The sequence below is a fragment of the Urtica dioica genome, chromosome 5 (genome assembly GCF_054948205.1).
Source record: "Urtica dioica subsp. dioica isolate 48M chromosome 5, U.dioica_male_clone48M_v1_H2, whole genome shotgun sequence".
NCBI classification, from domain to species: Eukaryota; Viridiplantae; Streptophyta; class Magnoliopsida; order Rosales; family Urticaceae; genus Urtica; species Urtica dioica.
This window is the reverse complement of record NC_142760.1, coordinates 32047250-32071630: the sequence shown is the minus strand read 5'-3', so window position 1 is coordinate 32071630 and position 24381 is coordinate 32047250. Positions and strand designations below refer to the sequence as shown.

Genomic DNA, 24381 nt, shown 5'->3' with positions numbered 1-24381 from the left:
ATGGCCATACAGGTTATAGGTTGTGGTATCTCATTTCTCATGTTATTGGTACCTTCGGGCTTCGGGGGAATGGGAATAAACAACTAACTACAAATCCAAGTGATACACATGAAAGGTGTAGGCAAAATAGTTTTTTTTCCCACTTAACGAAAATGTTAGGAAAAAAATAACGTGAAAATGAAGTCTTTACTGATGGTTATGCAACATCTAATTTATGGGCAGAATTACAAATGGATAAACCTCTTATCTACGGCTAAAGCAATGGATATTTAGAAATAATAATGTTTAATTCTTTTTTTTTTTAATAAAAACAATAACCAATGTCAATACCCAATACTCCAAAAGTACTATAGTTTGGCCGACTTCTACAAATATTTGAAATTTTTCCAATTAGAGTTGGTGATATTGAATATATACAGTTAAAAATACATTACGAATAAAAGATGTTTTATGAGTGTGTCGCCACCCACGGATAACCGACAAGTAAATGAGCTCTCTTAACGGTAGACACAGGTAAGAAAAAGATTTACGGATGGGTAACTATTGACAACTCACCATTGAAAGTTAAGAAAAAAAACATTTGCTGTCGTGATTAATGAATTAGAACCGGCTCGTAGATTGAACATTTCTACTGCGGTTAGATTTGTCAAGACAGAATTAAAATAACAAGGAAATGAAACAGCCAAAAGGAGAAGTGGAACATATCTACTCAACAGACAAGAATTTGATAGTTTGTGTTAAGTGATGATCTGATTCTGTATCACAGCTATTTATATTTACGACCCAAAGGCTGATTCTCTACGTCAACGTGATCTTTTGGACTTTCATTACCATATTACAACTTTGTGACATTCTAACCCAAATGCTTGGAGAGTCACTCAATCATCTGTCCAGGCTCTGCTAAACCACTGATAGACAGGAATATCTTGAACTTACCGATATCGCCTCTTTCCCAATCAAAGCCGAAATCGATATGTGTTCATTCTTATAAGTCAAAACTTCCACCTGAATCTCACGAAGTTTCTCTTGAAGCTTCATGTATTTCCAGGGACACCCGTCAGATTGCTCTCAACTGGTTATCGCAGGAAAAAAGTATTTTTGTCTGGTTATGGCGATTAGGCAGAATGAGATTCGGAGACACTCAGTGGAAAAATCTCCGGCGACACCGAGCAGAACCGAGCTCCTCATACTCGGCCTTGGTCACACACATTGCCTCGAAGTCGGGACTCGATGCCAGAAGCGAGCCTCCTCGCCAAACACCAAGTATTGGACTGGTTTTACACCCAAAAGAGAGAAGAAAAGAAAAAAAATGAAAAAGATATACTAATATGTGTATCCTCAGAAAACCAAAGATGAAATAGTGGAATCTGAGTTTTACTCTTGCTGAGCCGTTATCTTCACTCGGTAGTCATCGGGAACAAGAGGACGTAGCTCTGATTCTCTACGACACGAAGGTAAAAATAAGAAATACTTACTAAAAGCTTGAGATTTATCATAATAAGGAAAGTGTTAATGGAAAGCTTACAGTCTCTGGGCAAATCTGGGGAATAAAGTACTCCCGCCGGTCAAAATAATGCTGCTTAAAGAATAACAGAATCTTAGTACATCTGTATTAAATGAAAGGATGTATTAAATGCTAAAGAAGAAACCTTTCATATAACACCGGGTGAAGATGAGGATGACACGAATTCACCGCTCGAACAATACATTCTGCGAGCCCGGCTTGGTTCATACCTGCAAGGAACAACGGGGTTTTAACTAATCCGAGACGTACTCGAGCCTTGAATATAAAACAATTCTGTGAACACTTCTCACCCAGATCAGCGGGATGAAATAGCATCTCGGGTACAAGAAATCGCTCATTTGTCAAGTCAAACTCCTACAGCCAAGAAAACAACATTGGAAATCAAATTTAAGAAACAAAAAAACATATATTTTTTCGAGGAAATTGATGACAAAGATGCTACATTTTTAGTCAGATCGATCTTCTTTCGATCCTCTAACTTTGCAGAGATGTGAGACTGATCGGAATCTTTGTCCGTCATGAACTTCTTGGATTGTTCTCCGTTGGTCAGGGAGGGATATCTCTGAGCTTGTTCGGGGTCCTTCACGAAACCCTTTGTATGTGTTATGCCGTCAGGAAGCACATAAGTACACCTCAAAGGATTGTCTTTTCCGGATTTCCTTCAGAAGCACACATTATATACAGTCAAACACCAATTAATTTTTTTTTTAAAAAGAAACCCGGCATATATAAAAACCGAAATTACAAGGCAAAAAGGGGAGAACCTAAGCAACCGAACAAACCCGGACCCACCGCTCAACCAACACGGCAGCCCGGCCTCGGAGAAAGGAAAATCCCCCAAACGCCAATTAAATTCATACCAAGCTAAGTTCGCCTTACAAAAAGATGGTGTCTTTTCTGGGTTCGTGAAGAAATATTTTTTTTTTTTTTGAAAAGTCTATTGCCTGTAATGTTAAGCCAACTAATAGCATAACAAGATGATACCTTCTTCAAAACGAATTTCGCACAAACAACTAAAAAAATAGCGCCATTCGCACACAATAATCACCAACAAACCGTCTAAAGACTCAGTCTTTCATACCCACAACTTGATTCCTTCATAAACACCATCTTCTGAATACCCTCAAAACACAAGCCTACCAAAAAACACTTCAATTTACTGGCAAATGATACAAAGCCATTCCCACCATAATCACCTAGACACCAACTAAAGATTCAATCTTTCATACCCACAACTTCATTCCTTCAGAAATCCCATCTTCAAAAGACCCTCAGACCAAGCCTACTAAAAAAACATTAATTTACAGGCATATGGTACACAAAGCCATTCCCACCATAATCACCTAGAAACCAGCTAAAATGTCTCAATCTTTCTTGCCTACGGTCGTATTTCACCAGGAACCCCGTCTAGACTCAACCTTCCATTTCCAACATCTACTTGCCTAAAAAAAAGCCATTTCCATCATACCTTAAAGCAATTGAGGGAAAATCACAAACTTGAATTACCAGAAGCACACACACAGGGAAACCACAGAGGTTTCAGCAAGTAACTAGCTAAAGACTCAATCTTTCCACATTTCCTTCAAAACCCATCTTCAAAATACCCTCAGAACACAATCCAACAAAAAAAAAAAAACAGGTATTCAATATCGAATTATTCCCACCACCAATTACCTAGACACCAGCTTAAAAGAGTCCACCTTCCCCACATTATCAAAAGCCCCAATAAAAGTAAAAACAAAGCGCTCACTAGAGAGAGAGAGAGAGAGAGAGAGAGAGAGACCTGGCTATGATCAAGTCAGTGGGGACATCCAAAGACACAAAGCACAACCTCTCCTTGACATCATCCATCAAGAAAGTCTCATCCATGACATTAATCGCTCTGTAAGACACAAGCTCCTTCAAGTAGTTGGTCAACGCCTTCCCTCCCAAGTCAACCCTCTTCACCCCGTAGTTCAGAGTGAAATTCTCCACCACCGGAGCCGCGTGGGTGAACGAGAACCCGCAGTCGACGACGAGACTGCAGCGCGCCCCGGCCGCCGTCCGGCGCCGGCTGGCCTCGTAGAGATGCGCCAGCGCCGGCGCGTCGGCCGCGTACATCGCCGCGAACCCGAAATCCTCGAACACGATCTCGTCGACGGCGCGGCGCGCCGAGGGGAGAGCGAAGAGGGGCTCGGTGAGAAGGAGAGAGTGGTGTCCGTACGACGACGACGATGAGGAGATGATGGAGGAGAAGAGGTGGGACCAGATGTCGCGCTGGAGATCGGGGTTGACGAGGTGGCCGCGGTCGAGGGGGCGGCGGACGGCGGCGGAGGTGAGGTCTTGGTCGGAGGAGGGGTCCGGCGAGGGGTGGAGCCACTTCTTGGAGGAGGGTGGCCGGTAGAGGCAGTTCGGGACGACAGCGGCGGGGTCCATTTCGCCGCCCAGCCCGGCTTTTATTAGCCCGCCGCCGTTGTCTACCACCACCACCGTCGTGGGTTGCATTTTGATTGAGAGAGTGAGAGAGAGTCTGATGCCGAAGTGAAGTGAGTGAGTAGTTGTTTGTGATGTATTATATATTAATGAGAATAAAGCTTTTGGTACTATAAAGTAATTATGTTGAGAATTAAGTTTCGCAAACCGTTTATAAGGTGGTGAAACCAAAGGGTATTCAGATAAATGTTTTACAAAAATAAATATATTTTTTATAGTTTATACTTCATATTTTATACAATGAATACATGATATCAATTCATCATCACAAATCATCATATTCTTAAACATCATATTCATCTAAAGAACATCATAATCATCATCATCTACAACATAAAAAAATTCAAATTTGGATTAAAAATCAACATTTTAATTCGAATTAAACCTAAAAATACATAAAAAAAAAAATACAAAACAACCAATAAACGCATATTCATTGCTCAAACCCTTGAAATCATGGATTAAAGTAAAAAACAATATCAAAAAATGAAAAAATCACAATATTTGAGAAATCCCCGAAACTTACCTGTTGAAATCCAATGAAATTTTACAAAAAAAAAGGTTGCGACGAACGAAAACCACCAGAAAACAACGGAAACCATCGAAAATCACCGGAAAGCGCCAGAAAATTGGAACGGAAACAGTTACTGGGGAACCGTTACTAGTTCTCTCCGATAAAGCGGTTTCCGGTCGATTTCCGCGGAAAGTCAAACGTTGTTGAGAATTAGGTTTATTTATTTTTAGTTCTTTTTCGTTCCTACTCCCTGCGCATTTACTTTATGACAATAGAGACTTCAGAATCTATAATTATGATTAATCATGGGCAAGGTGGGTAATGGTAGAACCGGAAGTGCCGTTACCGTCAGCCTTTTGGACCTAACAAAAGCGCCGTTCTGTGGGTCACAGAAATGGACAGAGGACTTCCAACACCTGACGAAAGAGACAGTGGAGGTAGGCGGAAGAGGACAAATGCAATTGTACCGTTAGTTGGCAACGGTTTGATATGATTTTTTTTATAATTAATTTCACCCATTGAAAATGCTTACATTGGCAGATCAAAGGCTGGAAAAAGTTGTCCGTTTTTTACCATTTAATTTAAAAAATTACAATAATTTTTACACTTTCGTCCCTCTTTTTTACACTATAAAATTCACATAATTTTCTTTCAATTTTCATAACCAACATTCTCAAACTCATATCTCTACAACTATAATTCTCACTACACACATTATTCTATACACAATATATTATATACGTATGATTTATAAAAAATATCATATAAGTAAGTTTAGAAAAAAATATTATGTAGTTTGTATCATATAATTTTAATTTATATAGTTAAGTTATTATATAGTTTATAAGTATAGTTTTATTATATAGTTAAGTTATTTTAATTTTTTTATTATAAGTATAATTTATATTATATAGTTTTATTTATATTATACTATTTATGGCGAGTCATTAACTCACCGAGGTTCTCATCGAGGCTCACGCGAATCACTTCAAAGTTCTAGTCGTACTCTCACACCATCACAAGCACAAGAAGAAGATGAGCAACATGAAAAAGTTCAACTACCATCTCCATCACGACAATATCCACAAAATTGGTTAAGCCTTTCTCAATTACAAAAATCTCGAATATCAACCCGTTCCCGATCCAACATTTTCATATCGACCTCCAAGTATCCCTCTAGAATTATCCAAAATTCTCCTCGATCTCCCCTTATGTTCCACATCAACCACAATACGAACATCAGTGTTTTACACAACAACCTCCACCTTCTCCTCCACATCAACATCCTTCTAGTTCACAACAACATTCAAACAATGACGCTTTCTGTTGTCAATGGTGCCCACAAGAAGAGTTGTAGTCTTTATTTTGAACATTTGATGTAATAAAGTCTCATGAAGACTCTTGCTTGTAATTGCCTATTCATTCATTAATAAAGTTGAAACGTTCATTCAATCTTCCTTGTCTGAAGCTTTATGATAAAACCATAGTCTTTTAGTCCATAAACAAACTTAACAACTTACGAAGAGACAAATGTAGATTTGCATGAACAAACTCTTCGTAGTTTGCTTAAAACGATATATTCGCAATCTTAGGGTCAAAGGACTATTGACCTCAGTATGATTGTTAGAAGAATCTATGATGTCTGGTTATGAGGCATTGAGAGTTTGGGACTCTATAGTTCTTCTAGGTATCTTCCGAAGATACTGAATTGACCAGTGCACTTCTAGAGACAATATAAGAACAAACCATTTAACCTCTTATGTCTCGAAGTCACTATGTATGAATTGCATCATGCTTACCTTAATCCTGAAATGAGACATGCCATTTCACACCTTAGTATTCTCATTTTAGAAAGTCAAAGTTCGGACTCACTATGTGATTCCGAACAAGGCCTATTGGTGAAGTACTAAGTTGTGAGTCTGTCATGAGTAACTTTGTGAAGTTCTCATAGATATGGAATTCATGTACAAGATTGCTGAAATGCAATGTATGTCACCTCATGCTTTGTTCCTTGGAGTGTGAATAAATGAACTGGCCAGTGTCCAAATTGAGTCCTGACTCTTTTGGATGAAACAATGTGACTTGTTAGCTCCTCGTCAATACATTGTTTCTAACTTATTCACAAGCGACAAAGGAGTTGAGGAAATAACAGCTAGAAGGGTAAAATGGTAATTTAGTAAATCCCGACTAGCTGATGACATTCATGAAGGGTAAACATAGATAATATTCAGTGGATCCGCTCATCATAATTAGGTCGAATTCTTGAGTAGAAAATAAATTCATTTGAACCGAGAGATTTTCAGTGTCAGCTCTTTAGTGGAGTCAGTTGGCATTAAGCTAAACTTGGAAAATGTTTGTGAACTTTTGAGTCCAAGTGTTTAGCTAAAGCTTTGTTCATTTGGGTCCATGAGGTCACTGTCACGAATCACATCGATAGGAATAGTTAAACTGGAAGCTAAGCCAAAACAAGAACGAAAATAGTTAAAAGGGTATTTTTGTCTTTTGAGACAAAGGATGAAATGAATGTCAATAAATTTTTTGGCAAGGTCATTTTGTGACATGTTTCACTCGGCCATGACTTGATCATTGGGCCTTGTGAATTAATTTCGTTTCATGAGAATTTTATTGAAAATTCTTAATGGGCCTTTCTCATGTTGTCATGAACAAATGAAGAAGCTTCTAGAAGCTCCTTCTAGAGAGACTTGGGCGCCTACCCTAATAGAGAAATAGGAGAATTTATTTTGTGCATAAATGTATTTAGATACTTGCCAAAAGAAAAAGAGGAAACAAATTGCATAAGGATGCATATAGAATTTCGGCCATAAGAGTAAAAGGCAAGCCAAGGAACAAAAAAGGAAACAAATCCTAGCCTTCTAGAAGGCTGCCTTGGGCGCCTAAGAGGAATGGGAAATAAGGGTTATTTTGCTCATGAATATGTGATATTCTATAGAAGAGGAAACTACCTTATTGAAGGTGAGACCTCTCCTATAAATAGGAGCCTCATTTCCTCACAATTGATTCATCCAAGTTTAAGAGATTTGAGAGACTCTCTCTCTAGAACTTGTGGCCGAAATCCTCTCTCTCTCTCTCTAGTTTATTTTCGATTTTTTCTTGTCTTGGCACCTAGGTCCTCACTCGACCTAGTGTTTAGCTCTGCGACTTCGAGACTCGTTCTTAAGTCGTAGTGTTTAAAAGTGCCCACTCACTGATTCCTTCTTTTTCGAGTGATTTAGTGATAGAAACTTTCGTGGTTGCTCGAGGTGCCGAGGAAAGAAAAGAGAGACGTGCTGCGAGGGGAGACGAGCGTTGCAACTTTCCAAAAGCTTCTACAAGGTTCAAGCTTCAAGAAAGGTTAGTAACTTTAATAGCTCATATTAGTTTTTATTTACATGTACATGCTCTTGTCTAGGTTAGTAAAAACTAGTTTTACTTAAAAAGAAAATTTTTAAAATTCCGCCGCTTAACGAAGCGTTAAACTTTTTCTTAAACCCTAGATCGATTCCAACAAATGGTATCAGAGCTATGGTCAAAGGAATGCATGTGCATGTTTTTAAATTATGAGCTTGAAAATCGTTTTCGAAAGTTTACTAATTTTGTGACAAGTTAGAATTGTAATCTTAGATTTTTTTTAATTTATTGCTCATGCCTTTAAATTAAAAACCATGTTGATTTTCTATGAGTTTGGGATGATGTTAAAACACATTAGAATTAGTTCTAAAAGTTTTTAATTATTTATATTGAAAAACGTGTTTTAAAGGTTTGAGAATTTTCGAGTAAAATTTTGTGACTAGTTTTGTTTTCTTGCTAGTTTCGTTTATTTACTTGAATCGTTTTATGCATGTTGATTATTTCTTTTATTCTATGTTATTACCTTGCTAATAAAACACAAATAAAAGCTTTAATAACCTTCATAAAACGTTCCGTTACACTCGATTCTTTTTCGCACCTAAAAGGACGAAGCTTTAATTTATTTTTTTTTCTTCGAGCTGGAATGTAAACCCGCATTAAAAGCGGCATAACTCTCTGCTCAGAAATCGAAATTTAATGATTCTTAAATCAAATTAAAGCTCTGTCTGTCCTCTGTCCAATGCCACCGGTTTCGGCTCAAAAGGACATCGGAGCCACCAGTTATGGCGATTTTACTCCGAGGTGCGCGATGGCGATTTTACTCCAGTTTTTTTTAGAATTCCGGATTTTCAACCCCACTACCATGAGTTATAGAACTCTAATGAGGAAATTTTCTTGAGCAAAATTGTTTTTTATAAGATTATAAACATGATGTGTAAGATAAAAATGTTTTGATTTTTGAAAGTTTAATTGAAATTGAATTTTTACAAAACTAGTTTGAATTTTGAAAAATTGTTTTCACTTTCAAACTTGAAAATTTTTGTCATCCAAATCAAATAAGTTTTCAAAATGTTTTCAAAACTATATCTATATCACATATGTTCAAAATCTATATGCTCTTGAAATTTTGAGTGGGAGGTCTCCTTGTAGACAAGCCGAAAAATAAAAAGATGTGTAATCTCAAACTTTCAAGTGTTCGAGTGAGTTGAAGTTCACACTTCCCTCACGCACTTTCCCGAAATAGAAAATAGGAAAAGATCGGGTATGTACCTTGTGCCTTTATGCACTAATACTGCTCTGAACATGTCGATCTAGGATTCTCTTCTAGTTGTCCGCTCTGTCGCTCTCTAACTAGGAAATTTGTTGTTTGTAACTCACGATCCCCAACACTAGTGAAAGATGCAATAACGTTTGACTAAGAGCCGCTCTTGCGACCCTCACTTAAATGTGAGTACTCCAAGGCATTATTGCTTCGATCATTGCTCAATGAGCTACGTCCGAGAGTGATGCAATGATGGCAAGGCCTCCCCTTGGGGGATTGTTTTTCAAAGCTGATCTTTTGAACTAAGTGGTTGGTTGCACGCTTAGGCTCAATCCCTAGTATCCTCCCTTGAGGCTCTGCGAAAGGATGTGAGTGATCAAACCATTTTACAAGGTGGCTAGTCAAAATAGATGTATTGACATCTTGGCTTAGCATTAATGATGTGTCATTTACTTATAAATGGAGATTTTTTGCGGCCTTCTCTTGAGGAAGTAAATTATCGTTTGGTTTATAACACCTTTGGATTTTACAAAAGTCTTAATGAAACTTAAATCCTAAACCAAAGACTAATCATAAACTTGTTTCAACTTAAATAGGCAATATGTCTCTCAACCATCTCTCAATCTTTCTTTCCTCGAACAAACTCGAAAACGTAAACTACGTAGATTCGAAACGTAACCTCGACATAATACCTTCCGTTAACAAGCACAAATGGGTACTCACCACCCCGTGTCCTCCTCTGACGAATGATGATTCAACTCAAGAGGACAATGACGCCTTAGTGGCCTGGCTTCGATCCGATGAGATTGTGAGGTGCTATATCTTGGCATCTATGAACAATGTGCTGAAAGAGCAACATCGTGACATCGAGACTGCCGCTGACATGCTCTACAATCTCCTTAGGATGTTTGGAGGGCAAAAGCATCAAACAAGGCAACAAGCAGTCCGACAGTTTATGAACTGTCATATGCAGGCTAGGACTCCTATTGGAGACTTTATGATATTGATCATTAGTCATCTGGGTAAAATGGAAATCCTAGGATCTGAGATTGATGGGAAGAATGTCATAGATGTGATCTTAGAAACTCTCCCCGCATCTCTTGATACCTTCAAGATGAACTACTCCATTAACAAGCTAGAGTACACTGTTACCAAGCTTATGGAGGAACTTCACACTGCTGTAGGTTTCACTAAGAGAAAGAGGAATCAAGGAGAGGCACATGCTACTGAGCAAAAAGCCTCCGCCTCTGGAACTGTGAAGAGACCTTACAAGGCCGATAAAAAGAACTGTCCCGCCTATCTCAAAGCAAAGGAACATAGTATTGTACTAGTTACCGAAGCATGCTTGGTAGATGATAATGTATCATCGTGGATTATTGACTCCGCTGCTACTAACCATATTTGTTGTTCCTTGAATGGTTTCAAGAAAACCAAAAGCTTAGAGGAAGGCGAGTTCTGTTTCAAATGGGGTGATGGGAGCCTGGTGTCTGCAAAGGCTGTGGGATCCGTGACGCTGTCTTTTGAAGACCGCACTTTAAATTTGAATAATGTTTATTTTGTTCCTACCTTTGGGAAGAACTTAATATCCGTTGCTCGTCTTCGTGAGCAAGATTATTGTTTAAAGTTCATTAAGAATGGAATTCGTATTTCGTTTCCTGATAATTCTTTTGTCACTGATGCATGTATGAAGAATGGTCTTTTTTTACATCTATCCCACTCAACCTTCTCTTTTAGACACCGAAATAGATAATGATCTAATTAGGGAGCCAAAGAGGATCAAACTTTCTGAATCCTCCGATCTAACAAAATCAACATACCTCTGGCACTTAAGACTTGGTCATATCAGTCTAGATAGGATTAAGAGACTTGTGAGGGATGGTCCACTCCAAGCCTCTGCAATAGGTTCACTACCTACTTGTGAATCCTGCATAGAAGGAAAAATGACTAAGCGACCTTTCTCCGATAAGGGTCGAAGAGCCACTGAGTTGCTGGAACTAATACATTCTGATGTATGTGGTCCGCTCAGCCAACAGGCACGTGGAGGATACGAATACTTCGTTACCTTCACTGATGATTACTCACGATATGGGTTTGTCTATTTGCTCAAACACAAATCCGAGACCTTTAACGTATTTAAGGTCTTTAGGGCTTTAGTGGAAAAGCAAACTGGCAAAGTGATCAAAACCCTTCGATCTGATCGAGGTGGTGAGTATATGTCTGGAGAGTTCGATGACTTTCTTAAAGAAGAAGGTATCGCTTCTCAGCTTACCGCACCTGGCACACCTCAACAAAACGGAGTGTCAGAGAGAAGAAACCGAACTCTTATGGAGATGGTTAGATCAATGATGAGTTACTCATCACTCCCGCTTTCCTTTTGGGGATATGCCCTCGAAACAGCCGCCTACATTCTGAACCAAGTTCCGTCCAAAACGGTTCCTGGTACTCCTTATGAACGATGGACTGGCCGTAAAGTGAATCTTGGCCGCATCCGAATTTGGGGTTGCCCTGCACACGTGCTGAGGCAAAAGACTAGCAAGTTGGCTAGTAGGTCAGAATTGTGCCTGTTTGTAGGATATCCGAAGGAAACCAAAGGTTTTACTTTCTATAGTCCCGAGGACGATAAGACTTTCGTTAGCACGAATGCTCGTTTCCTTGAGAAGGACTTTATGAAGGATGCGAAACCTAGAAGCAAAATTGTGCTTGAAGAAAAGTTGGGTGAGGAAGCTTCTACCTCATCTGTAAGAACTGTTCTTACCCCAACTGAAACACAACCTAACTCATCAGAATCTCGTCAAGTAGTACTTAGACGTAGTGGGAGGGCTACTCAAAAGCCTGACAGGTACATGTCTTATGGAGACTCTCTTGTAGCCGTCTCCGACATGGATGACCCTGTTTCCTATAGCCAAGCGATGGCTTGTTCTGAATCAAACCTTTGGCTTGACGCCATGAAAGTTGAAATGCACTCGATGTATGTCAACAAAGTCTGGAAACTTGTAGACCTTCCTGAAGGGATTAAACCCGTAGGGTGTAAGTGGATATACAAGAAGAAAAGGGGTCCTGATGGGAACGTTGAGACGTTCAAAGCACGACTTGTGGCGAAGGGTTATACCCAACAAGAAGGGATTGACTATGAAGAAACCTTCTCGCCAGTCGCGATGCTTAAATCCATCCGCATACTCCTATCCATAGCTGCAGCTCTCGACTATGAGATCTGGCAAATGGATGTCAAGACAGCCTTTCTGAATGGCAATCTTGACGAGCACATTTACATGGCTCAACCAGACGGTTTCGTGGATAAAGGTCAAGAGACCAAGGTTTGTGAGTTGCTTAAATCCATTTATGGACTAAAGCAAGCATCTAGGTCATGGAATATTAGATTCGATGAAACTGTAAAGAGCTTCGGCTTTGAACAGTCAATAGATGAGCCTTGTGTTTACAAGTTAATACACGAAGGCAAAGTTGTGTTTCTGGTACTATATGTCGATGATATACTACTCATTGGTAATGACGTGGGTAAGTTATCTGAGGTTAAGGTCTGGCTGGCAAAGCAATTCGATATGAAGGATCTAGGAGAAGCTGCATACATTCTGGGAATCCAAATCTTTCGAGATAGGAAAAACCGGACCCTGTCGCTCTCTCAAGCATCTTATATTGATAAGGTGATGGATCGCTTCTCGATGCAAGACTGCAAGAGGGGTCAAACACCCTTTAGGCATGGAGTTTCACTCTCTAAGGACCAGTCTCCCAAGACTGCACAAGAGATTGAAGACATGAGGAAAATTCCTTACGCCTCTGCCGTAGGAAGCCTCATGTATGCTATGCTTTGCACCCGACCTGATATATGTTTCGCCGTTGGCGTAGTTAGTCGTTTCCAATCCAACCCTGGACCCGAGCACTGGATTGCTGTTAAGCATGTTCTTAAGTATCTTCGAAGAACTAGGAACTTGATGCTTACATACTCAGGTACTGACCTGACTATGACGGGATATACCGACTCCGATTTTCAAGCGGATAAGGATTCCAGGAAATCCACTTCGGGATCTGTGTTCATCCTTAATGGTGGAGCTGTTGTGTGGAGAAGTATTAAGCAATCTTGCATTGCTGACTCCACAATGGAGGCAGAATATGTGGCTGCTTGTGAAGCATCCAAAGAGGCTGTATGGCTTAAGAAATTCCTTAAGTATTTGGAAGTTGTTCCAAACGTCGACGAGCCCATGACCCTTTATTGTGATAATAGTGGGGCTGTCGCTAACTCAAAGGAACCTAGAAGCCATAAGCGCTCTAAGCATATTGAGAGGAAATACCATTTGATTCGAGAGATCGTGCAGCGCGGAGACGTGGAAGTGAAGAAGATCTCAACGGTGGACAACCTCGCAGATCCATTCACCAAGGCCCTAGCGAACAAGGTCTTCGACCAACATCGTGAGGGATTAGGCATGAAGGACTACACACACCTTCTTTGAGTCAAGTGGGAGTTTGTTGTCAATGGTGCCCACAAGAAGAGTTGTAGTCTTTATTTTGAACATTTGATGTAATAAAGTCTCATGAAGACTCTTGCTTGTAATTGCCTATTCATTCATTAATAAAGTTGAAACGTTCATTCAATCTTCCTTGTCTGAAGCTTTATGATAAAACCATAGTCTTTTAGTCCATAAACAAACTTAACAACTTACGAAGAGACAAATGTAGATTTGCATGAACAAACTCTTCGTAGTTTGCTTAAAACGATATATTCGCAATCTTAGGGTCAAAGGACTATTGACCTCAGTATGATTGTTAGAAGAATCTATGATGTCTGGTTATGAGGCATTGAGAGTTTGGGACTCTATAGTTCTTCTAGGTATCTTCCGAAGATACTGAATTGACCAGTGCACTTCTAGAGACAATATAAGAACAAACCATTTAACCTCTTATGTCTCGAAGTCACTATGTATGAATTGCATCATGCTTACCTTAATCCTGAAATGAGACATGCCATTTCACACCTTAGTATTCTCATTTGAGAAAGTCAAAGTTCGGACTCACTATGTGATTCCGAACAAGGCCTATTGGTGAAGTACTAAGTTGTGAGTCTGTCATGAGTAACTTTGTGAAGTTCTCATAGATATGGAATTCATGTACAAGATTGCTGAAATGCAATGTATGTCACCTCATGCTTTGTTCCTTGGAGTGTGAATAAATGAACTGGCCAGTGTCCAAATTGAGTCCTGACTCTTTTGGATGAAACAATGTGACTTGTTAGCTCCTCGTCAATACATTGTTTCTAACTTATTCACAAGCGACAAAGGAGTTGAGGAAATAACAGCTAGAAGGGTAAAATGGTAATTTAGTAAATCCCGACTAGCTGATGACATTCATGAAGGGTAAACATAGATAATATTCAGTGGATCCGCTCATCATAATTAGGTCAAATTCTTGAGTAGAAAATAAATTCATTTGAACCGAGAGATTTTCAGTGTCAGCTCTTTAGTGGAGTCAGTTGGCATTAAGCTAAACTTGGAAAAGGTTTGTGAACTTTTGAGTCCAAGTGTTTAGCTAAAGCTTTGTTCATTTGGGTCCATGAGGTCACTGTCACGAATCACATCGATAGGAATAGTTAAACTGGAAGCTAAGCCAAAACAAGAACGAAAATAGTTAAAATGGTATTTTTGTCTTTTGAGACAAAGGATGAAATGAATGTCAATAAATTTTTTGGCAAGGTCATTTTGTGACATGTTTCACTCGGCCATGACTTGATCATTGGGCCTTGTGAATTAATTTCGTTTCATGAGAATTTTATTGAAAATTCTTAATGGGCCTTTCTCATGTTGTCATGAACAAATGAAGAAGCTTCTAGAAGCTCCTTCTAGAGAGACTTGGGCGCCTACCCTAATAGAGAAATAGGAGAATTTATTTTGTGCATAAATGTATTTAGATACTTGCCAAAAGAAAAAGAGGAAACAAATTGCATAAGGATGCATATAGAATTTCGGCCATAAGAGTAAAAGGCAAGCCAAGGAACAAAAAAGGAAACAAATCCTAGCCTTCTAGAAGGCTGCCTTGGGCGCCTAAGAGGAATGGGAAATAAGGGTTATTTTGCTCATGAATATGTGATATTCTATAGAAGAGGAAACTACCTTATTGAAGGTGAGACCTCTCCTATAAATAGGAGCCTCATTTCCTCACAATTGATTCATCCAAGTTTAAGAGATTTGAGAGACTCTCTCTCTAGAACTTGTGGCCGAAATCCTCTCTCTCTCTCTCTAGTTTATTTTCGATTTTTTCTTGTCTTGGCACCTAGGTCCTCACTCGACCTAGTGTTTAGCTCTGCGACTTCGAGACTCGTTCTTAAGTCGTAGTGTTTAAAAGTGCCCACTCACTGATTCCTTCTTTTTCGAGTGATTTAGTGATAGAAACTTTCGTGGTTGCTCGAGGTGCCGAGGAAAGAAAAGAGAGACGTGCTGCGAGGGGAGACGAGCGTTGCAACTTTCCAAAAGCTTCTACAAGGTTCAAGCTTCAAGAAAGGTTAGTAACTTTAATAGCTCATATTAGTTTTTATTTACATGTACATGCTCTTGTCTAGGTTAGTAAAAACTAGTTTTACTTAAAAAGAAAATTTTTAAAATTCCGCCGCTTAACGAAGCGTTAAACTTTTTCTTAAACCCTAGATCGATTCCAACACTTTCACGGTATATCAAGAACAACTTCATCGATTTTCAACACTAACCACATCCTCTACCACCTCAACGCGAGTCACCTCCACTATAAAATCCACCAAATCCACAAGAACAAGAGAACCCATCAAATCCCCAAACTCCACAACCAAAGAAAAAAAAAATCACGTTCCAAAATGTGGAAATATTTCACGAAGATCAACGATGGCGATACCCGAAGAGATCAATGCAACAAATGTGGGAAGATCATCAACGCAGACAATAGTATTCAAGGGACTTCCTCACCGCGCCACCACTACAATATGTGCGTGAGGGCCGGATCTTCTTCATCCAGTACACACAATCTCGAAGAATTAAAAAAAAGTTGTTAAAAACATAGATTCTACCGACCAATCATTTTCACATGTAGAAAGTAAAAAATTTGGTAGATTTATGAATTATATAGTTCCCGGTATTCAAATGATTTCTAGAGGTAATCTGCATAGGAAAATTCTTAAAAAATTTCACATAGACAAAGAGACACTTAAAGCCTGTTTCATGTGTGCTAGGTTGCGCTGACGTCTGATGTTTGGTCGGAAAACGCAAAAATGGACTACATGAGTGTTGTAGTTCATAACTAAAGAGGCATTTTTTTTTATTATTTAACGGCATTGACCAGAGGAACTTTCACATCGATAACAGTATTAGGTGGAGCTCAACATTTTTAATATTGAATACCTTCTTGGCCAAAGGTTATGTCGAAGTTCTTAGAGAATATGTTAACAGGGCCAGAGGCCACAACATAAACGAAGCAGACATCGAAGTGGCTAAAGTTTTGTCGTTTTCTTAACTTTTTTTTACGATGTAACATATGCATTGTCGGCCTTCTACAAACCCACATCTTATTAGCAATCCATATTGTTAAAAAAATTGCCGAGCATTTTCATGATTCCAACCACTTTCGAATATTTCAATAGTGTGTAGCATCTATGAGAACAAATGTCGCAAAATACTGGGGTATAAGAAAATATCCGTTCTTATATGGTTTTACATCCATTTTAGACCCCCTAATGAAATTTGAAGACTATCTTACATTTTTGCAATACTTAAAACGCACTATTGGTGAAGCGTTACACACGGTCGTCAAAGGGCCGTGGAAGAGTTTTACGAACTTTTCAGGCATTAACAAGGACAAATTCCAACTCCTCCTGAGCTGAGTCCATCCCGAAATGCATCAAGAGAAAAGGAATGTGTCATGAAATGTGGCGTTTTGTACGAGGTGGGAGTTTGTCTCCAAGATCGTCACCACATCCCTCACCTCTCGAGAGACATCTGAACACAACAAGATCATGATGTACAACTCTCAATAATTCGCCTCGATGAACCGAGAAGTACATTCGTTCCCAATTATGTCCAAGATGACCCGAGATGTACATTCGTTCCCGATTTCAATGGTTTCATCCGAACCCGCATTTAGTAGCTCGGGTCGCATCATTGACTATCGAAGGTAGAGCTTGAAACCCGAAATGGTCGAGGCTTTGACCGTTTACAAAGATTGGTGTCAACATGAAGAACGTGCTCAAGAAACATTTGTGAACATTGATTTTGTTGATTATTTTGATGTACGCTTCCAAACATGACTATTCATGAGGTGCAATTTTGTTGTAATATTTTTTTTTAATAATCTTGTAGTAATTTTTTTACCTTTTGTTTTATTTTTTAAGTAATAAATAAAGATGCAATTCAGTTTACATATTAGTACCTTCTTTTAAAAGTTTAACATTTTAATCCATTTCATTTTTCACTTAAATTTGATTTTTTTATTACTTACCGGAAGGTACTAGAATTGTTTATTTCCATTAAGCATAACAGTACTATAACTATCTGTGACGACCCGACTTTTCGGACCGTCTAATTTATCTTACTTTTTAAACTTTAGAAAATTCTTTAGAAAACTTGGAGGAATTCTTTTTTTAAACACATCGAATCAAGGCAAACTAAAATTTTGAAGATCTTAAAAAGAAATAAAAGCATTTAAGAAAAATATGAAGATTGCATATTGAACACTTCATGAGAAGTACTTAACCAAAATTGAAAATACGAATTTAAAACAAAACATAACAACAACTATACTAAAACATAATCCATAATCTAAATCTCAACCAAAATATAAAACTCTTTGAAACTTCGAAGTAAATGAAAATAAAAACCTTTAAAAATTATTTCTTAAAAACTCGTAGCGGAAGACTTATTTCTTAATAACGAAAACAAAACTTTAAACTTTATTTCTTAATAACTTGTAGCGGAAGACTTATTTCGTGAATGGAAACCATGACTCAACCCTCTCGCTATCGACGCCGCTAGTCCGCCATGCTCAGTTCTTTGCAAGTTGTTTACCTACAACACATACGTATATTTTTTCGAAGAGATGAGCTTACGCTCAGCGAGAATAATATAAAGCTCACAAAATAAAAAGAGTAATGCAATGCATGAACCGGTTATTAGTATTTTAAAACTAAACAGTGACTTGATCTTTTTTTTCTTGATTCTATCAACTTTTAATTCGGGGTGCCCCTAGGATAGTCGTACCAATTTCAGTGCACACTTTAGAGACGAAGATATGGGGTTGCAAGGTCCCACAATTCGCTCTATCTAATAAACATATTAGGGCCTCGGCCCGAGAAATTTCCCCATTTGGGCCCGTAAGTCGGCTCGAGAAATTCTCCTTAAGACCTCCGTAGCTCGAGACGGTACGACTTCCTTGCTCATCTTTATCTTTTCACTTTTTTATTTTCGTTATTTACGAATGACGTATGACATAAAAACATACATGATAACATGACTAATAAAAGAACATGATATAAGTATTCTAATTTATAACATATCATCACATAACATACCATACCACATCATATCATCACATAACATACCATATCATATCATATCATAAACTCAACATATCATAACATATCATTCATAATTTATCATATCATATCATTGTTGTCAATGGTGCCCACAAGAAGAATTGTAGTCTTTATTTTGTACATTTGATGTAATAAAGTCTCATGAAGACTCTTGCTTGTAATTTCCTATCTATTCATTAATAAAGTTGAAACGTTAATTCATTCTTTCTTTGTTTGAAGCTTTATGATAAAACCTTAGTCTTTTAGTCCATAAACAAACTTAACAACTTACGAAGAGACAAATGTAGATTTGCATGAACAAACTCTTCGTAGTTTGCTTAAAACGATATATTCGCAATCTTAGGGTCAAAGGACTATTGACCTCAGTATGATTGTTAGAAGAATCTATGATGTCTGGTTATGAGGCATTGAGAGTTGGGGACTCTATAGTTCTTCTAGGTATCTTCCGACGGTACTGAATTGACCAGTGCACTTCTAGAGACAAGATAAGAACAAACCATTTAACCTCTTATGTCTCGAAGTCACTATGTATGAATTGCATCATGCTTACCTTAATCCTGAAATGAGACATGCCATTTCACACCTTAGTATTCTCATTTGAGAAAGTCAAAGTTCGGACTCACTATGTGATTCCGAACAAGGCCTATTGGTGAAGTACTAAGTTGTGAGTCTGTCATGAGTAACTTTGTGAAGTTCTCATAGATATGGAATTCATGTACAAGATTGCTGAAATGCAATGTATGTCACCTCATGCTTTGTTCCTTGGAGTGTGAATAAATGAACTGGCCAGTGTCCAAATTGAGTCCTGACTCTTTTGGATGAAACAATGTGACTTGTTAGCTCCTCGTCAATACATTGTTTCTAACTTATTCACAAGCGACAAAGAAGTTGAGGAAATAACAGCTAGAAGGGTAAAATGGTAATTTAGTAAATCCCGACTAGCTGATGACATTCATGAAGGGTAGCATAGATGATATTCAGTGGATCCGCTCATCATAATTTGGTCGAATTCTTGAGTAGAAAATAAATTCATTTGAACCGAGAGATTTTCAGTGTCAACTCTTTAGTGGAGTCAGTTGGCGTTAAGCTAAACTTGGAAAAGGTTTGTGAACTTTTGAGTCCAAGTGTTTAGCTCAAGCTTTGTTCATTTGGGTCCATGAGGTCACTGTCACGAATCACATCGAGTAGGAATAGTTAAACTAGAAGCTAAGCCAAAACAAAAACGAGACGAGTTTTTTCGAAAATTGTCAAAAGGGTATTTTTGTCCTTTTGGACATAGGACGAAATGAATGTCAATAAATTTTTTTTTTGACAAGGTCATTTGATGACAAATGAAACTTAAAACACTCAGCCATTAATAGTTTATTGGGCCTTGAGGATTAATTTCATTTCATAGAATTTTACTTGAAAATTCTTAATGGGCTTTTCTTATGTTGTCATGAACAAATGAAGAAACATCTAGAAGCCCCTTCTAGAAGCTCAAAATTCGTCCAACCCAAGGAAAATAAGGTTGAATTTCGTTCATGCCATAGTGGGAAAGAGAGTTTATTTTGTGCATTGATGTATGAAGATACTTGCCAAAAGAAAAAGAGGAAACAAATTTCCTTAAGAAGGAAAGTGCATTTTCGGCCAACTAAGAGGAAATCAAATGAGGAAACAAATCCTAAGCCTTCATGAGGCATGTTGGACGTGCAAGGCAATAGGAAAAGAGGAAACTACCTTTTGAAGGTAATCCTCCTCCTATAAATAGGAGCCTCATTCCTCACATTTCATTCATCCCAAGTTTAAGAGATTGAGAGACTCTCTCTCTAGAACTTGGCCGAAATCCTCTCTCTCTCTCTCTAGTTATTTTTGCTTTTGTTTTGGCACCTAGGTCCTCATTTGACCTAGTGGTTTTAGCTCTTCGACTTTGAGACTTGTTCTCGAGTCGTCGTGTTTAAAAGGGCCCACTCACTGATTCCTTCTTTTCGAGTGATTTAGTGATAGAAACTTTCGTGGTTGCTCGAGGTGCCGAGGAAAGAAAGAGAGACGTGCTGCGAGGGGAGACGAGCGTTGCGAACTTTCCAAAAGCTTCTTCAAAGTTCAAGCTTCAAGAAAGGTTAGTAAACTCTTAGCTCATATTGATTTTTAATTACATGTACTTGCTTCTTTGTCTAGGTTAGTAAAAACTGTTTTTACTTGAAAAGAAATTTTTTAAAATTCCGCCGCTTCCCGAAGCGTTTAATCTTTTTCTTAAACCCTAGTCCTACTTCTAAACTTAATATATTAATAATAATTATTATATATATAAATATATACGTGCATTACTCACACCTGACTAATATATACATAATACAATATTATAATATTTATATTATATAATATATAACATAATTATATATATACGTATAATAACTTAACACATTAATCTTAAATATATATTCATATATATAATATATATAACTTCTATACAATATATATATATATATATATATATCCATAATATGTAATCTAAAGAGTATATTAATTTTAAAAAAAAAATACCCTAAAGCATACATAAAAGAAAAACTTCAAAACTACCACATAAATAGAAAAAATCATTCAATACTACTTTACTAAAAAAAACGTCATTCGAACACAAATATTTTAACCTTTTAATTAAGCTTGAAAATTTGGGATTTCACACTACCGTTAAGTTCCGAAAGGTAAAGTTATGCCTGATGGAATTGCCACTTCCGTTAAGTAATAGAAGGAACTCTAACGCTACCGGTAATACCGATTTCGTATATATATGTCATGCAATGTTTTGAAAATTAGTTGATATAGTGTAAAAAACTCTGTTATACTTATATTAGAATCCGTATTAATAGCAAAGTTATAAATTAATATAAGAATTGCCATTGCATAAGGTTATAAAACTCTTAGATTAAGGACCATCGTGAAAAAATTATGAATAATCAAAGCCATTGCATAATTGAAGAAAATGATGAATTTCATCGTTAATCATCGCAAATCGTCGCTATTTATCGTAAAACGTCACTATCCATTGCAAATGATCAATTTTATTTTTTTAGAAAAGTGCGTAGAGAAGTGTTTTTATAAAAATAGGACAAAAGTTTAATTTATATTTTTGAAATAGTGAGTTTTAACTAAATATAAAGCTTATAATTAAGGTTAAGAAATAAAATTTCTCTTGAGAAATTACTATTTGTACTTATGAAACTTTTTTGTTATGATTGTGCCATATATGTATATATATATATATAAATGTGAAGACCTCCTAATGAGAGTAAAGAGTGAAAGAAAACTCATTTATATATATATGAGTTTTCTTTCACTCTTTACTCTCATTAGGAGATCTTCACATTTTTATCTCTCCCTATGAAAGACTAGACTTATTAAAGTTATTTTCAAGATCTTCAACTCTTGTTGAAGCATATGGATAAATTTCAGTCTTTTTTTTTATGAGATTTATTGTATCTAGACTATATTAAGAGTAGAGATTAAACTAATAGTCAAACTATCAATTTATTTTAAAAGATAGCCAACATTGATTTAAGTCCCAAAAATACATTTCTCTCATCACACCCATACCCACACCCAAACATCCAAACACCACACCCAAACCCAAACACCACACCACACCACACCACAATCTTCCTCTGCGATCCACCGGATCTTCACCGGAGACTCGCCGTCGCTGGCGCCAAAGAAGGAGCTTCGGACTCGATCGCCACCGCCTCGTGTCCATTCTAGAGAAGCTCGCACTGATTCTCCTCACCGGTGGTTCCGAGGTTGATTTCGACATGGTTGTCGCTCGGGTCACCGAATTCGGGTTGAATCGCGTGTCGAACTTGAAGGCAGCGGAGGCGGGGCCGGCGCACGCGGTGGTGGAGGTGCGATTTCAGATTTTAGGGTTTTTCGTTTGACAGTTAATCTCGATTAACTGTCACGGTTAATCTGATTAACTGTGACGGACCTCTTCCGAAACGGCGAGTCTCGCCGTTGCGCCGATCCAACTATTCGAAAGTCGCAAGTCTAGTTATGTATATTAACTGTGATAGTTAATCGGATTAACTGTGAAGGTTAATTCGATTAACCATGATGATCCTCCTCTGGAAACTATCTCGAGCATCAGCGAGTCCGGCGGCTGCACCGATCCGGCCGTTTGAAGGTCACAAGTCCAACCTTGAAATCGCCGGAAAAAGCTAAGATCTGAGAGCTTCGTCGCCGAATGTCAAGACCTCGTTTTCGATGTAGACGAACGAGACTTTGCCGGAGAATGGAGCAACATTGGAGGTGATCCAGTTAACGGCGGCGTTCGGATCTAAAGCTAGGGTTGAGATTTCACCATTTGAAACTTCGATGAAAAGTTCGATTCCGGCACCGGAGACGAAGGAGATGATAGTTTATATTATTTACTCTGACAGTTGATAATAACAACCCTTAAAAGTATTATTGGAATATTGGAATGTTATTATAATAAATTGGCTATTTTTTAAATATGTTAATAGTTTGACTATAATTTTAAATAAAGGGGCTGTTTGGGCTACATATTTAACCCGCCCTTTTTTTTTTGTATTTGTATTTGTTACTTGATTTTTCGAGAGAAACACAACTTATATATATATATATATATATATATATATATATATATATATATATATATATAAATATATATATATATATATAAGTTTTTTTTTTTCACTCTTTACCCTCATTAGGAGATCTTCACATTTTTATCTCTCTCTCTATAAGACTAGATTTTAAGTTATTTTCAAGATCTTCAACTCTTGTTGAAGCACAAGGATAAATTCCAGTCTTTTTTTTTTTCCCTTTCTTTTTTGTATTTGTGAACAACTTTTACTTGACTTTTCGAGAGAAACACAACTCTTCATCATATAAATCTTTATTACAATTTCAACGTTTATATTTTATTTAAAGTTTAATGTTGATGTTGTAAACTTTTGTGTAATTTTGAATATATTTCACATTTTCCAGCTTTTTTTTGGAGGATTTTCAAGTTTTTGCATGTATTTCGAATTTGTTACTTTTTTTTTTTTTTTTTTTTTTTTTTTTTTTTTTTTATGATTTATAAACTTTTTGCAAATTTTTTGTAGCATTTTTTTATATTTTATGTATATATTTTTTTTTGAAGGCATGTATATATATATATATATATTTTTTGCATGTATATTTTTTTTTAACTTGCGGCTTTGTTTTGGAAATTTTTTGGTATTTTGAAGACGTTTAAAATTATATTCTTTTTATTATCCAATTTCATGGTTGTTTTATGACAGAACAGAGATCTTCCAGTGAACATATATTGGTAAATTTCCCAATGTGATATTATTTTAATATATTTTATTAATTTTATCTTTATATGCTATTTATTTATGTAAAAAAATATTGGTGAATATTTGTGTACGCGAGCATCATTTCTCAAATGTATTTTCACGCGGCTTGGTTTGATGGAGAAATCTTTTTCAATCTCAATCACATATTATCACTACTACAAATACAGTTTTCCGGTGCGGATGACTTTTGGGTGCGACTATTCGCACCTAAAAGTCGCACCAAAAAGACTTTCAGGTGCGAATAGTCGGACCCAAAAATCAATTAAGCGCTTAAAAATTTTCGCGAATTTTTTTGAATTTGGGTGCGACTAGTCGCACCCAAAAGTTTTAACACACTTTTGGGTGCGACTTAGTCGCACCTAATACTTT

The 24381-nt window shown here is 37.3% G+C and overlaps 1 protein-coding gene across 1 annotated transcript; it reads right to left on the bottom strand.

Moving 5' to 3' along the window:
• Positions 1-535: 535 nt before the first annotated feature.
• On the bottom strand, positions 536-4055 carry ARP6 (actin-related protein 6). The gene is made up of 7 exons (XM_089616043.1): positions 3309-4055; positions 1968-2184; positions 1816-1879; positions 1650-1734; positions 1526-1576; positions 1379-1441; positions 536-1271 (listed from the first exon to the last, which is right to left on the bottom strand). The coding sequence occupies exons 1-7, from the start codon at positions 4007-4009 to the stop codon at positions 1142-1144; spliced, it is 1311 nt and encodes a 436-aa protein (XP_089472169.1). The 5' UTR covers positions 4010-4055; the 3' UTR covers positions 536-1141.
• Positions 4056-24381: the final 20326 nt, after the last annotated feature.

Excerpts from the sequence above, each read along its gene's own strand:
- ARP6 (XM_089616043.1), bottom strand. The coding sequence starts at position 4,009 with ATGCAACCCACGACGGTGGTGGTGGTAGACAACGGCGGCGGGCTAATA. Across the intron at positions 1,735-1,815 it reads ATTTCATCCCGCTGATCTGG|GTATGAACCAAGCCGGGCTC; the intron begins GTGAGAAGTGTT and ends TGTTCCTTGCAG. Across the intron at positions 1,272-1,378 it reads AAGATAACGGCTCAGCAAGA|TCCAATACTTGGTGTTTGGC; the intron begins GTAAAACTCAGA and ends GTGTAAAACCAG.